Source organism: Gracilinanus agilis, chromosome 2 (genome assembly GCF_016433145.1).
Source record: "Gracilinanus agilis isolate LMUSP501 chromosome 2, AgileGrace, whole genome shotgun sequence".
In the NCBI taxonomy this organism is placed as follows: Eukaryota; Metazoa; Chordata; class Mammalia; order Didelphimorphia; family Didelphidae; genus Gracilinanus; species Gracilinanus agilis.
The window spans coordinates 267,521,948-267,535,748 of record NC_058131.1 but is presented as its reverse complement, the minus strand read 5'-3'; the positions used below and the strand labels follow the sequence as shown (position 1 = coordinate 267,535,748).

The 13,801-nt window shown below is 41.4% G+C and overlaps 1 protein-coding gene across 1 annotated transcript in view; it reads right to left on the bottom strand.

Annotated features, from left to right (window-relative positions):
- The window catches only part of MYT1 (myelin transcription factor 1), a 196,255-nt gene that overhangs the window by 63,999 nt on the left and 118,455 nt on the right, over positions 1–13,801 (bottom strand). The window contains exons 5-9 of the mRNA XM_044661195.1: positions 11,894–12,141; positions 9,406–10,269; positions 6,314–6,448; positions 5,227–5,317; positions 636–749 (exon numbers count right to left, since the gene is read on the bottom strand). Coding sequence (XP_044517130.1) covers positions 636–749; positions 5,227–5,317; positions 6,314–6,448; positions 9,406–10,269; positions 11,894–12,141 — 1,452 coding nt within the window. The remainder of the gene's footprint in view (positions 1–635; positions 750–5,226; positions 5,318–6,313; positions 6,449–9,405; positions 10,270–11,893; positions 12,142–13,801) is intronic.

Sequence of the window (13,801 nt, the reverse complement as noted above, 5' to 3'; positions counted from 1 at the left end):
TTCTCCCCAGTCTTTCAAAGATCACTGATAGGTTCAGCAATCACAGCCACAATTTCTTTAATTTCCCTGGGCCTGGAGCCTTCATCTCATCAAGATCAGCTAGGTTCTCTCTCTCACTATTTCCCTGTTTATCTTGGATTTCAACTCCACATTAGCTGTTTTTGTCCTGCCCTTTCCAGTTCAAAGATCATTCTGTTTTGTAGAGGAAACAGAAGCAAGACAGCTGGCAGTTTTGCCTTTTCTTATTGGTCGTCTCCACTCCCGTTTACCTGAGCAACAATCTTACTTAACCCTTCTTTGATCCTCCTTTTCCCCTAGTTTAAGAATTCATTTTGACCCAATATACATTAAGCACCTAAAATGTGCAGGTGTCAATGCTTGGCACTAGAGACACAAAGATGGAAAATGACATGGTCTCTGCTCTCAAAGAGCTTACAATCTTGAATTATCAGTGAACTATCTACCCATCTTGGAATGCCTTACAGATGTAAAAACAGGACTTGTCACTAAAGCAAAAGAGCCATAGAATGTAAGCATGTCGTCAAGGGACAGGGAAGGAGAGCCCTCTGAGTCCCAATGAAAAGGGGTGGGTTCTTACTAGTGATATTTGCTTCTGTCCTCTCTACTTCACTCACCTGAGAATCCGATCAGAATTTGAGCTACTCTTGGAAGGATCGCCCGCCTGCGGCTGTTGCTTCTCATGAGATTTGGCTAATTTTTCAGCTGCAGCAATGGGACACCCAGACAAACTAAGGAAAAAAAACACAAGGAGGAAAAACTGAGCATAAGCAACAGGGAGACATCTCCCTTGGCTCAGGATTTGCACTGAATGTGTCTTAGTCTTCCTGTTGCCATCTCACCCCCCCCAAATATGAGCACTCATAGAGCTCCACTGGTGTGATGGAATGGGGCCACTGGAAAGGACAATGAAGAAACATCTGGAGGAAATCCTAAGCAGGAAAGAGCATTCTGCCTGACCACTCTTCTGTTTCCTTCATTGGTTCATTGTCCTCCCATTCTCTAAATGTGGGTGTCCCCAAAGGCTCTATCCTAGATTCCACTCTCTTCTCTTTCTGTACTCTTGATTGGCTGTTCCATCTGCTCTAATGACTTCCATTACCACCCCTATTCAAAACATTCACAAATATATTATTCAGAACTAATTTTCCCCAAGTTCACTCCTGAATTTCACTGTCTGACTAACATCTAAATCTAAATATCCCCCTGGCACCTCAAACTCAACTTGTCTGCAGGTGAACTCATCATCTCCCTCCCTAAATCCTCTCTTCTTTCCATCTCCTCATTTCCTTTTGGTGACACCAATATCCATAGAGAGGCAATTAAAGGAGTTGGAAGACTTAGTTCTTCAGGTAAAATGGGGATAATCATACCTGAAGTTTCTACCCCAGAAAGTTATGAGGATAAAATGAGCTAATTTATGTGAAGCACTCAGCAAACCTTAATGTGCTACGTGGTTGTTGGCTTTTTATTTCTATTATTATTACCATGTGCCTCAAAGCAATAAAAACATAAAATCAGAGTTCTACAGCCAGAAGAGGCCTTAGAGGCTATCTAGTTCCTCCCCTTATTTCATTTCATTTAAAAAAATGTAAACTTAAGAGACATAAATAAAATGAACATATTCATATGCATCAGAAAAAAGAACATTGTACAATGCGATTCTCTATTATATACAACTTGCTTTTCTTTTAAGGTAGCTAATTAATTCAACATGTTTTTAAAGTTATTCTGCTTTCTCTGATTCTCTGTGGCTCTTCAGTTAAAAGTTGAGGAAACTGAGATTCAGGGAGGTTAAGTGACTTGCCAGAGGTTGTAGAGGTCGTAGGAAAGGAGTTGGTGTTTCCACCATCATTTTATGGGAAACGTGGTCATGCTTGCCATCTGACAATATTCGTGAGTATGAAAGTCACTTAATCTCCTTGGGTCTTATATTGTTTCCTCATCTGTAAAATGAGAGGATCAGATTAGATTTCTAAAATCTTTCTTTTTTTAGACCCTTACCTTTTGTCTTAGAATCAATACTATGTATTGGTTCCAAGGCAGAGGAATGGTTAGGGTTAGGAAATGGGGGATAAGTGACTTACCCAGGGTCACACAGCTAAGAAGTGTCTGAGGCCAGATTAGAACCCAGGACCTCCCATCTCTGGGTCAGGTCTCAATCCACTGAGCCACCTGCTTGCTCCATAAAGTCTCTTTATAGCTCTAAAACTCTGAATATATGAACCTAGGTTTTGAAACTTTTGGGAGTTTCTTAGGAAACTTTCCCTTCTTTCTCATCCCCCATACCTGAGACTTCTCATCTGATCTGAAGCCCTATACAGTTGGCTCCAATGTACCTTTCTAGTTGCCAAGGAATATTGATTCTACTAACATGAACATCTCTTGAATTCATCCCCTTTGAATCACTATCTCTCATGCAAATTATTATACTAGCTTTCCCTATCTCCAATTCTTATCCTCTCCAATCCATCCTACAAAGATAGTCTTCCTAATGCACAGGCTGCTCTCCTTTTCCAGAATCTTAAGTGGCTCCCTATTGTCTCTGGGTTAAAACACAAACTCCTAGACCTAGCATATGAGGCCTTCCATATCTGGTCCTAACCTATCTTTTTAGCTCAATTCTCCATTACTTTCTTTCATACACTCTCTGTTCCAGACAAACTGAACTGCTGTTTCCTACACAACATTTATCCTTCCTGGCTTCTGTGCATTCACAGCCCCTCCTCTATCACCATCTGCCAAAATCCCTTTCTCATTTCAAGGTTTGGCTCAGGTGCTACCTTCTCCATGAAGTCCACCTCAATCATCCTCCTGAAAGTGTTCTCTTCTTCCTCCAAATTTTCTTAGAACATTTAGTCTGAATCTTTTAAGATCTTATCACACTTTACCTTTCATTTTAATTATCTTTCTCAATGTCATGTCCACTTTACAGATATGTCAAGGCTACTGGCTCCTTGAAGACAGAGACTATTTTTCATCTTTATATTCCCAGTGTTGAGCCTAGTACTTTGCACACAGTAAGTGCTTAATAAGTGTTTGTGGAGTTGAATTTGTCGCTAAAATACAAATCTTGCCCACTGGTCTTCATCAGATAGTCTTTGGAGTCAATTCTTTCTTCACCCACAGAGAAAGGATAGTACCACAGGCTGCTACCATCTGCCCTACACAGTAGATGCTCTCAGACAATACCAGGTCAGCAGTGGAATTTCACTGTAATTAGAGTATTTGCCTCAAAAAAAAAAAAAAGGGAGAAGGGAAGAAAATCTCAAGTTGTTGGCCAGGAGGCCAACATTGCATTCCACACAACTGTTTGCTTTCTTAGGGTATGAAGTTGGTTTGGTAGGTGGCTCCACCTTCTGAAGAGCTCTAAGGGTTCTTTGAAAAAAACACACTCTCATTCTTTTTGCCTGAGTCTGACCCAATACTGAGCCATGATGGCAAGCCTGGCAGCTTGTTGAATCTAAAGAGGACCATTGAGATCATCTAGTGCTGTGTTGTTGAACCTATGGCACGGGTGCCAGAGGGGGCTGCTCCCTTCCCCCTCTCCATCATGATTGAGGACTTTTTCCAAATCACCTGTCCCTCTGCCCAGCAGACCAATGAGAGCGCTTCCTCCCTCCCCTATCTGGGGTAAGGAGGTGTCTCCCATACAGCGTGAGGGTGCATTTTGGGCACTCAATCTCTAAATGGTTCACCACCACTGATCTAGTCCATCCCCCTCATTTAACTGAGGAGGAAACAGATCCAAAGAGGTTGAGTGACTTGTCTTGTCATTTGTGGTAGACCCAGGAAATGAATCCAAGTCCTTTGACTCCCAACCCGGAGCTACATCATGATGGTAACTTGTCACAGCCTACATGCCCAGGAGAGGGAGATTGGATCATGGGAAGCAATTCTCTAAATGTATTTTTTAAATAAGCTGGCCAGTGAGATTAGACAGTCACTATCTTTTATAGGAAAGGTCTTGTTACTAATTCCAACAGGGCAGATTCCTTCCTGCCTTCCCTGCTGCTCATATTCTATGAAGACTGTATGTATATGTGTATGAGCATAAGTTATTTTTACATTAGCCCTGGGATCACTACTAGTCAGAAAGGAAGAAAGACATTGTGGCCTATCAAAAGATTTGAGGCTTCATTTGGTTTTACCATGGACATCCAATATAACCTTTTAATTAAGACAGCTAGCCCTATAAAGGGTCTTGTTTGGTTCATAAATTAGACAGTGACGAGGGTTTCTAGTTAATAGATATTGGATAATGTGAAAATAGAGAGAGAACTGTTTGTACTTTTTAACATCAACAGAGTGTATAAAATCAAGTATTTTAACTTCCTAATTCAGGATTGGAGAAGTTATGATGTAATCAAATAAGTTTTTAAGTTAACTTTATTTGATTTATTAGCTTGGGAGACTTTCTTAGTAACACTAGTAGACTCTAAGTATTCTATGAAAGAAGTGGCCATGTCTTAACGAAACTCAGACTCTACCAGCATCTAGCATAGTGCTCTACACACAGTAGGTGCTTACTAGATATTTATTACATAATGGATGAATGAACAACATAAGGTCTAACAGGTCCAGGTACAAATACTCACATGTCATTAATTGAACATGATCATTGATGACACAAGGAATTAATGCACTTGGGTGAGAATTATGGAGATGTGTTCAATCAATTCTGAGTTATCTGTCATCATGGGCGGGACATACATGGACTAGATCACTGAAATCTACATATGACTCAGATTTCAACCTCTCTATGCCACATCTTTTACCTGAACTACTCATAAAGAAAATGACTTCCTCATTTGAGTTTCCCCCCTTAATTTCCCTGTTATCTCTCAACTAAGAAGAAGATACTCAGTTTCTGTCTCACAAATAATTTTCTGGTCCCAAATTTCCACCTGTTTTTCGATATCAGTATAGGCTCATCCCACATTACCCCATTTCCAGTCTTGTCCTCTCCCCTCCCTTCCCATCATATATTTCCCTTGGCTCCCTCAGAATTGTTGGCAAGAAGGAAATCAGGCTTGTAGGGCTTGGGAATCAAAAGGAGAAAAGTCTGGGTTTTCCTTAGCCCCAGGGACTGACTCTTTCAGGCTATGGGCCAACAGACTACTATTGCATTAGACACAGTTGTTAGTGGTTTGAGGCCCCTTGAGCTGGTTGGTGGCTCCACCCTCCTAACAGCTGCATGATAAGTACCTTCTGTGTGTGTTCCGGTTGCTGTTTACATGACCTTGCCCTGTACAGCCAGGAGTGGGGCATTTCAACACATTCTCATGCATGGCCAAGACTGTAGAAGAGACAGGGAGGGGGAGAAGGGAAGAGGTAAGGCAGAGTTGAAAAAAAGAGACAGGTAATCAAATCATTCGACAAGCCACATTCTAGGGCTTGAGCAAACAGAAACATTCCTTTAGGAGTTATCTATAGGAAAGGAGGAGCTGGAGTCAGTCACTCTTAAACCAGAATTGAGATCTAGATCAAGTATGGGGCAAGGTGTGTGTGTGTGTGTGTGTGTGTGTGTGTGTGTGTGTGTGTGTGTGTGTGTGTGTGTGTGTATAGAAGGTAAAGGAGGTGGGTGAGTGAGCCATGTCCTTCTTTTGAATTCTGCCTCTCTATGGCAGAGAAGAACAAATGCCTGGTGTTGGTTGCCTATCTTTAATCCTTCAAATGGGCTGTGGTTTCCATCTAATTGTAATCTGCCTCCTGCAGTGATAACCTTACAAAATAATTTGCTTCCCAAGTCTTTCTTTTTGTTTTGAATTCAAGCTACTATGAAAGTGACTGTTCTCATCTCCCCAATGCCTTCTCCCCAAATCCAATTTCTACAGTTCTGTGTTTATTACAAGCCTGCAACCTTTGGAATGACAGGTAAGGCCAATTTGGCCATTATCCCATTATCCCACACACCCAATGATGAATGTTATTTATGCTCCAAGAGTATTCTATTTCAGACTCAGGAAGAGATAGACCATAGCCTGGATTCTATAGCATCGTCCACATGTACCCACTGGCTATCTGTAGGCACATTTTGTACATTTTTTACATATTGCAATTGTCAGTTTAATGATGGGAAATGTTTTATGTAGGCAGTCCCTTTCTCACTGGATCTGGAGCCTATGACTAATTGGAGGAATTGGGCAACTGTCTATTAGCCCAGGGCCCCATAAGGCCTGGCCTGAAGTGAACTGCTGGCCTTGCTGAATCACACCAATGTGTCGAGCACTTTTGAGGTTTGGACAAATGTCATGGGCCAATTAGAACAGTGATTATGAAGGATTTTACTCACTCTCTGGAGGAATCCTGTCCTTGTGGGGGCAGCCAGATAGACTCCGATGATGAGGGTACAATCCTGTGACATGACCAGTCCCATCACAACCTGGAGTGGGGCATTTGATCTCACGCTTTTCAGCTCTTGAAGCATCTAAGAAGGAATGTAAGAGGAGAACACTGAAGTTTTCTCTGACTCAGGAGTCATGGATAGGTGGCTCCAGACAGTGGAAGAAGGAGAAAGGGAAGATTACAATGCCTAATATCAGTTTGCTGTTCAGAGAAGGAGGAGCTGAGGGGTGAGGTCTTGGAGGGTGGCACAGTCCTGAGACTAGGACTACTAAACTAAATGTTTAATCAGATTTGAGGAGGTGATAACCCCAGTGGGATTTGGGGAAGCCATTTATTCCCAATACAATCATTTGGATAGAAATTGAAAATTTCAGTGAATGATCCAAATATTTCTAGCCAAAGAGTGGGATACAATTATAGACTAATAGAGCTGGGAACATGGGCATCAACTAGTTTAGCCTCTTTATTTGACAGATAGAGAAACTAAGGCTAAAAGAGTGATAATGACAGGTCCAAAGTCGTCCATCCTAAGCATAAAACTCAAGTCTCCTCATTCTGTCCAGAGTACTTGGTAGCCTTTAAACAAACGTATTTGGATAGCTGACTTGATTTTCTTTTTAATCTGTTTGGTCATCTTGGTATAGACACAGCTTCAGGCTTTTTTTTTCCTATACAAAATCTATATATAGGTTAATCTGAAATGTAGAAGGTCATAAAAAAAGACAACTTATCTCAGAAATATGTTCCTAGTAGAACAGGAAGAAAAGGTAAACTTGGTGAAAAAATTTCCCAGTAGAAATCCATCTAATCTAGAATGGCACCAGAGCAAACTAGTTTGCTTGGGAACCAGATCAAGTTCCCCTATTAAACAGATAGGTTAATATGCAGATGGTGGTGGGGAGCATAGTTTCTGGTAGATCAAGCACAATAGTTAAGCATGGTACTGTAGGAAGAATGTTGGGTCCAGTGTCAGAAAATCTGGGTTTGAATCCTGATTTTGTCACTTTCTACATGTATGATTTTAGACAAGTCACTATATCTTAGGACCTCAGTTTCTTCATCTACAAAATGAGGAGTTGGACAGTTCCTTCCTAGTTCATTTATGAGCCTATGAGATAAGTTATGGAAACCACATACTTCATGATGACCTAAGTCAGAATCAATTCCCTAAAGAAAGCTTCAGCCCTATGTCCCCAGCCTTTCTTTACATTATGAAATGAATTTACTCACAGCCAAACTGAGATATCCTGAGTCTATCCTTTCCTTCAGTTTGTGCTCCTTAAGTAGATTGAATATTCCCACTATTCCTTCCCACCCTTTGGCCAAATGATCAGTCAGGGGAAGAAATAATCCCAGAATCCCCTCATTGAAGGGCTTCAAGCAAAGACAAAGACCAGAGATGTCATAGAGAAATATTCTTGTTCAAGTATGGATTGGACTAGGGAGTTTTTGGAGTCCCTTCCAACTTTCAGAGTCTGAGACCTTGCAACTTTTAAAGTCATTTACATCTGTCATTTGGATAGAAACTGTAAAAAAATCAAATTAGTTATCCAAACTTTTTTTAAGTAGCTAGATCAAATCTCAAAACCATAGAGGTAAACAACCTCCAGGAATTGATGCAGAGCAAAAGGAGCAGAACTAGGACAACATTGTACACAGAGATGGATACACTGTGTTAAAATCGAAAGTAATGGACTTCTCTACTAGCAGCAATGCAATGATCCAGGACAATCCTGAGGGACTTGTGAGAAAGAATGCTATCCACATCCAGAGAAAGAACTGTGGGAGTAGAAACACAGAAGAAAAACATATGATTGATCACATAGTTTGATGGGGATATGATTGGGGATGTAGACTTTAAATGATCACTCTATTGGAAATATTAATAATATGGAAATAGGTCTTGATCAATGATACTAGTAAAACCTAATTGAATAGCAAGTTGGCTATGGGAGGGGGGAGGGAAGAGGGGAGAGAAAGAACATGAATCATGCAACCTTGGAAAAATATTTCTAATTAATTAATCAATTAATTAAAACTAAATAAATAAATAACCATAGAGGTATTTGGGAGGAAGTATAGGCCCTTAGGTGAGAATATACAAAATTTCATTCCCTAATAGCTAACATTTAGATAGCTCTTAAGGGTTTCGGAGCACTTGATATGTTTTCTCATTTGATCCTTAGAGATTGTATCTCTGCCTGGTGCTCCCTCCCCCCCACCATCAATTGATCCTGGCAGGACCTGTAATAACAGTTCTCATCACCAACTCCTGACTGCATGTCAGCATCTCTCTCTTTGAGGATAGAACCAAGCTACACTTATCCTTTAATTCATCAGTAGCTTAATTTTTTTTTTTACTGGCTTCTTGGTAGATATTCCTGCCTTCCATCTTTCTAACATTCACTATGATCTGCCACTTGCCCAATATTAGAGGAAAAGAGGACACCCAGGAAATCTCATCTTTAAGGCTGCTTAGATTCTATTTCCTAGGACTGTGTATGGGTAGTAACATTCTTTTCCATTTAAATCCTCCTTGTAGGAAAGGCAGGGGCTTGGCTTAAGAGCAGGGAGCTGCATTAGGAAAGCAGCGTAGAGATTGGCTGGGACCTGGCTAACTTAGAAAGCCACCTCCCACGGAGGTGGAGGAGATCCTGGGAAAGCTGCACTAGGTGGGTGCTTGGACAGGACTCACCTGGGAAACAGCCACTGAAAGCAAGAAATGAGGGTAGGGAGAAGGGGCTAGGCTAACCTAGGGAAATGGGGTGAGGATTAGGAGGGAGAGGAAGCCCAGGTCCAGGAGGCAACAACTGGGGATGTGGCACCCTGGGAAAGTGTTCAGCAGGTGGCTGGAATAGGGAGCATAGGGAATGGAGGTGGGCAAAGGCTTACCAACATACAGTAGGGGCTTAATAAATATTGGGGATGAGTGATCAGTAGGGCTAGATCAAAGTCAGTGTGCAAAGACAGGATCTGAGCAGGTCTGTAAAAGGCAGCCTGAGGCGGATGGGACCCATAGGAGGACAGTCCCAGCCTTACCTTTACTGTAGTAATTTTTCCGGACTGTGTCCAGGGGCCTGTTTTGCTTCCCGTCGGCTGGGAGCAGTTTCCCCGCTTCTACTGGCAGCCGGCCAGGCTCCCTGACTACCCGCACTTGCTCCGCCTTTAGCGCGATGGCCTGCTCTAGGAGGCCCAGGTTCCCTCGGGTCATCATGTCGTACATGTCTGACTCATCAGTCACTGCGGACTTCTGGGAGTGTGCATCATCATCCTTGTCACCATCGGAGCGCACCTCGACGATGACAGAGTATTCAGGCTGAGGGCTGAGCTGGTTGGGGCAGTGAGCCTTTGGGGGGTCTTGGGAGGCATGAGGGACTTCTTCGCAGACGACTTCAGGGGGCTTCTCTTCCTCCTCCTCATCTTCTTCCTCGTCTTCTTCCTCATCGTCCTCCTCCTCGTCATCGTCTTCCTCTTCATCATCATCCTCTTCATCATCCTCCTCCTCTTCAGTGGCCTGTGCTCCAGTCTGGGCTTTGCGGGAGTCCTGACTGGCCAGGCTCTCTCGGGGGTTCAGACAGAGTTCGCTGCCCCTCTCTCCTGTGACCTCAATGACCTCCTCAGCATCTTCTGTCTGGATGAAGATTTCCTTATCTCCCTCTTCCCCGGATACCCGCTCTCCAGCCCCCTCCTGAACCAGGTGGACGATGTTGGTGCTGGACTTTGCAGCTTGCCCTTGGTTCTCAGGCAGCTGGCCCTCAATAGCCAGGGTTTCTTCTGCAATTTGGCCCAAGTTTAAGAGAGAAGTGGCAATGATTTCCTGGTAGCTGCTGTAATTGGCCTTGGAGGGGCCTGTTGGACCACTGGATGCATTGGGTCTGTAGTGAGATTTGGTAGGGCTCCTTCCTGCACAAAAAAAGAGACTGTAGATATGAATCCTTCCCATTCCTTCCCTAGAATAAATGGGGCTTGATCTGATAGCAGCAAAAGTACAACTCAGAGATGGTTAGGATTTTGTATTCTTGTTTTAATTTGCATTATGTCCCCCTAACTAGACCCTGAACTACAGAAACTCCTTTCTTATAGATTTGTCTGACTTATTTATAGAGAAGAGAGGCAGTTTGTATTAGTGGATAGAGAATTGGCTTCTAAATCAGGAAGGCTGGGTTCAAGTGTTGCCTCTAGACTTCCGCGTAACTCTAAGTAAACTATAGATTGTGATGACAGTCCCTCAGCTTTGGGATAAGTTCCTCTGAAGGATCTTTCTGATAAAGTCAAATCACAAGTTGGATAAAAGGAAAAACCATCAATATGGTAGGTACTTATGGCTACAAAAGGAGGTGAATGGTTCATATTGTGAGAATGAGACAGAAGATGAATAGTTTATGTATTATATTGGTGAGGAAAGTCTTGTAGAAATGAGTGGATCTCTGGAGGATTTGGGAAAAACCTAGATAAAAAATAAACATAGGAGGTGCATTGTAGGACTGCGATCTCTATTATAGTAGTGAGGATGTTCATATTAGTAAAATCTAGATTCCATTAAAGTACCAAATTTAATACTATTTCTCTTTGTACCTCTTTCCTCCTTACCAGCCAACTCCAGCCCAGAGCCCCTGAATATAGTCAGTGTTTAATGCACCTTTATTGAACAGGGGAATGATTAAGTGGTAATTATGCAAACTAACAGAAAAGCTTGCAGAGTTTTCAGAAACAAAAAGGCCCCTAAATTCCATTTCATTATACAATTTCCACCCTACTTCTACCCAACCACCTTCCAATGCCATTCTCTTTTTTCCTCTAACTTCCCAAATATTCTTCTGTGACACACATTTCTTATTCCTGCATCCTTGACCCAGAGACCAAGGAAAAATTTCCCTAAAACAATTCAGGAAAGCCTCTCTTTCTCTAATTTCCTTTAAATCCAGGCTTAGGTCAGGACTCATATAAGCTCATGTTAAAAAGTGAAACTAGCATTGCCATGTTAGAATAATTCTTTCTCATAATAAGACATTAAAAATGTACTCTACCCTGTCATGGCTAAATCAAATGTTTGTAAATGGACTCATTTTGAATGTAGTAGGGGAGTATGGTTTTTTTAAAAAGGGACTTGCAGTGAATCCTTTGCCTGTTAAGTCACCTCTGTGGTTTGTGTTTTGTAATAGGTCATTTTTTCATACCACTTTTTCTTAATATTGAGCTCAGGCCAGCAGAGCATTTACAAGGAGGAGACTCAGACAGCCCTGAAAGGCACACACCACTGCAGGTGCCTGCCCCGTGGCAATTATTTGGATTTTCCTCGGGGAGCCTCCCAGCATTCCTGAAGACAAGAAACCTCTTGTTTTCAGAGGGGCCTTTGATTTGGGGAGGCTGAGCCAAACTAGTGTTCCATCCCCCCCTGAAACATGGGACTCCCTTGACATCCTCTTCCCTTTAGGACTCACAGGGCCTCTAATTCTTCTGCAGCTACACTAAATGCCCTTTGTTCAAAATGTGAAAAAACACTTTCTAATCAGAGTTGACAAAGCACCTTCAGCTGGCTCCGGGCTATGAATCTCCTCCTGTTCTATGGGTTCAGGCTCTTCCTCTTCCAAAGTTCCTTCCGATTCATCCGAGACAGAATCCTCCTTCACCTCCGTCTCCTCACTGCCATCACTATCTACGTTGTAGCCTTCATCAAGAGCCAGCTTCAGAGGATGAGATTTCCTCTTGGACACCAGGTGCTCCGCCTCCGTGTCGTGAAGCTTTCTTTTCTTCGCTAGAGGACAGCTTTGTAAACTGGAAGGAAGAAAGAACTCAGTTCAGTAAGAGGCACAAGGAAGTCTACAGATAGATGGGACCTAGGGAGGTCAGCCCATCTATTTTCCCGGCCAGGTGGTAACAGCCAATCATGCAGATGAGCATTTGCTTTATTTTTAATGCCTCCAAGGTTAAAGGAAGAGGATTGATTGCATGATCCCCTTCAACCCCACTCTTTCTCGAGTTGAAACATTTTCACATTTGGAACAACTCTTCCTAGGACATCGTCCTCAACTAGGACTTTAAAAACCTGTTTCTTTATTCCATCTTTGGTGTAGGTTAGGATGCTGTCTGGACTACTGGTTAATACAAACCTCTCTTTTTACTTGACCTACTTCCTTCTCTTCCCACTTCAGACATTTACTAATTATTCAATACTGGGCAAGTCAGTTAGCCGCTGTCTGCCTCAGTTTCCTCATCTGTAAAATAGGGATAATAATGCTACCTATCTTTTAGGGTTGTTGTGAGGATAAAATGAGATAATACTTATAAAGCACTTTGTAAGCCTAAAAATGCTATATAAATGCTAGCTAATATTATATTGTGTCCATTGTTTATGCTTGCCTTAATTTTGTGACTTTAATGATGTCTCATAAAAATGATTAGACTATAATCTCCTTTGAAGGCAATGGCTATTTCATTTTTATCTTATTCCTAGTGCTTGCAAGATGCACTACCTGGTACTTATTAGTTACTTAATAAATGCTGAATGAATAAATGAACAAATGATGCAGTGATTGTCTGAAAGACCACCACAAAATGAGTCTCATTCTAGTTATGGAGAGAAAATTTAACTATGCTTCTCAAAAATGTAGAAAAAGGGAGCATCTATGTAGCATAGTAGACAATGCCTGGGCTGAAGTTGGGAGGATCTTGGCTCAAATTTGGCCTCAGACACTTCTAGCTGAGTGACCCTGGGCAAGTCACTTAATATCAATTGCCTAACCCAGTGATGGGCAACTTTTTGAGTTTGGTGTGTCAAAATTCGCCAAAAACTGAGCATAACTTGGGTGGTGTGTCATTTCAAGAAAAAACAACATCATAATTTCACGATATTTATAGTTTAAATAACAAAAATTATAATTGTTATATATAACTGTATTTAATAAACTAAAATAGGTAAACAATATAGGTAGAATTGTCATCTATAGTGCACAGAGTGTCTATACTACACTACAGCAAATGTTCCGTCCTTGGCATGCGGCCCCATACTTATCTGTATGTGGCTGATGCTGCGTTGTGTCATCAAAAATGGCTACGTGTGTCAGTGCTGACATGTGTGTCATAGGTTTGCCATCATTGTTCTAGTCCTTACTGCTCTTTTCTCTCAGAATTGATACTAAAACATATATATGTCATATATATATAGAAAGTAAATGTTTACTATACCTATATATATAGTAAACATTTACTTTCTATCTGTATATAAAAAACCCTTACTTTCTATCTGCAATAATATACCTGTATATATGTGTATATACATATATATTAAGCCCTTACTTTTATCTATCTATCTATCTATCTATCTATCTATCTATCTATCTATGTCTATCTATATACCTTTCTATCTAATCTGTCTGTTTATCTATCTGTGTATATATATATATATATATATATATACACACATATATATCCAACA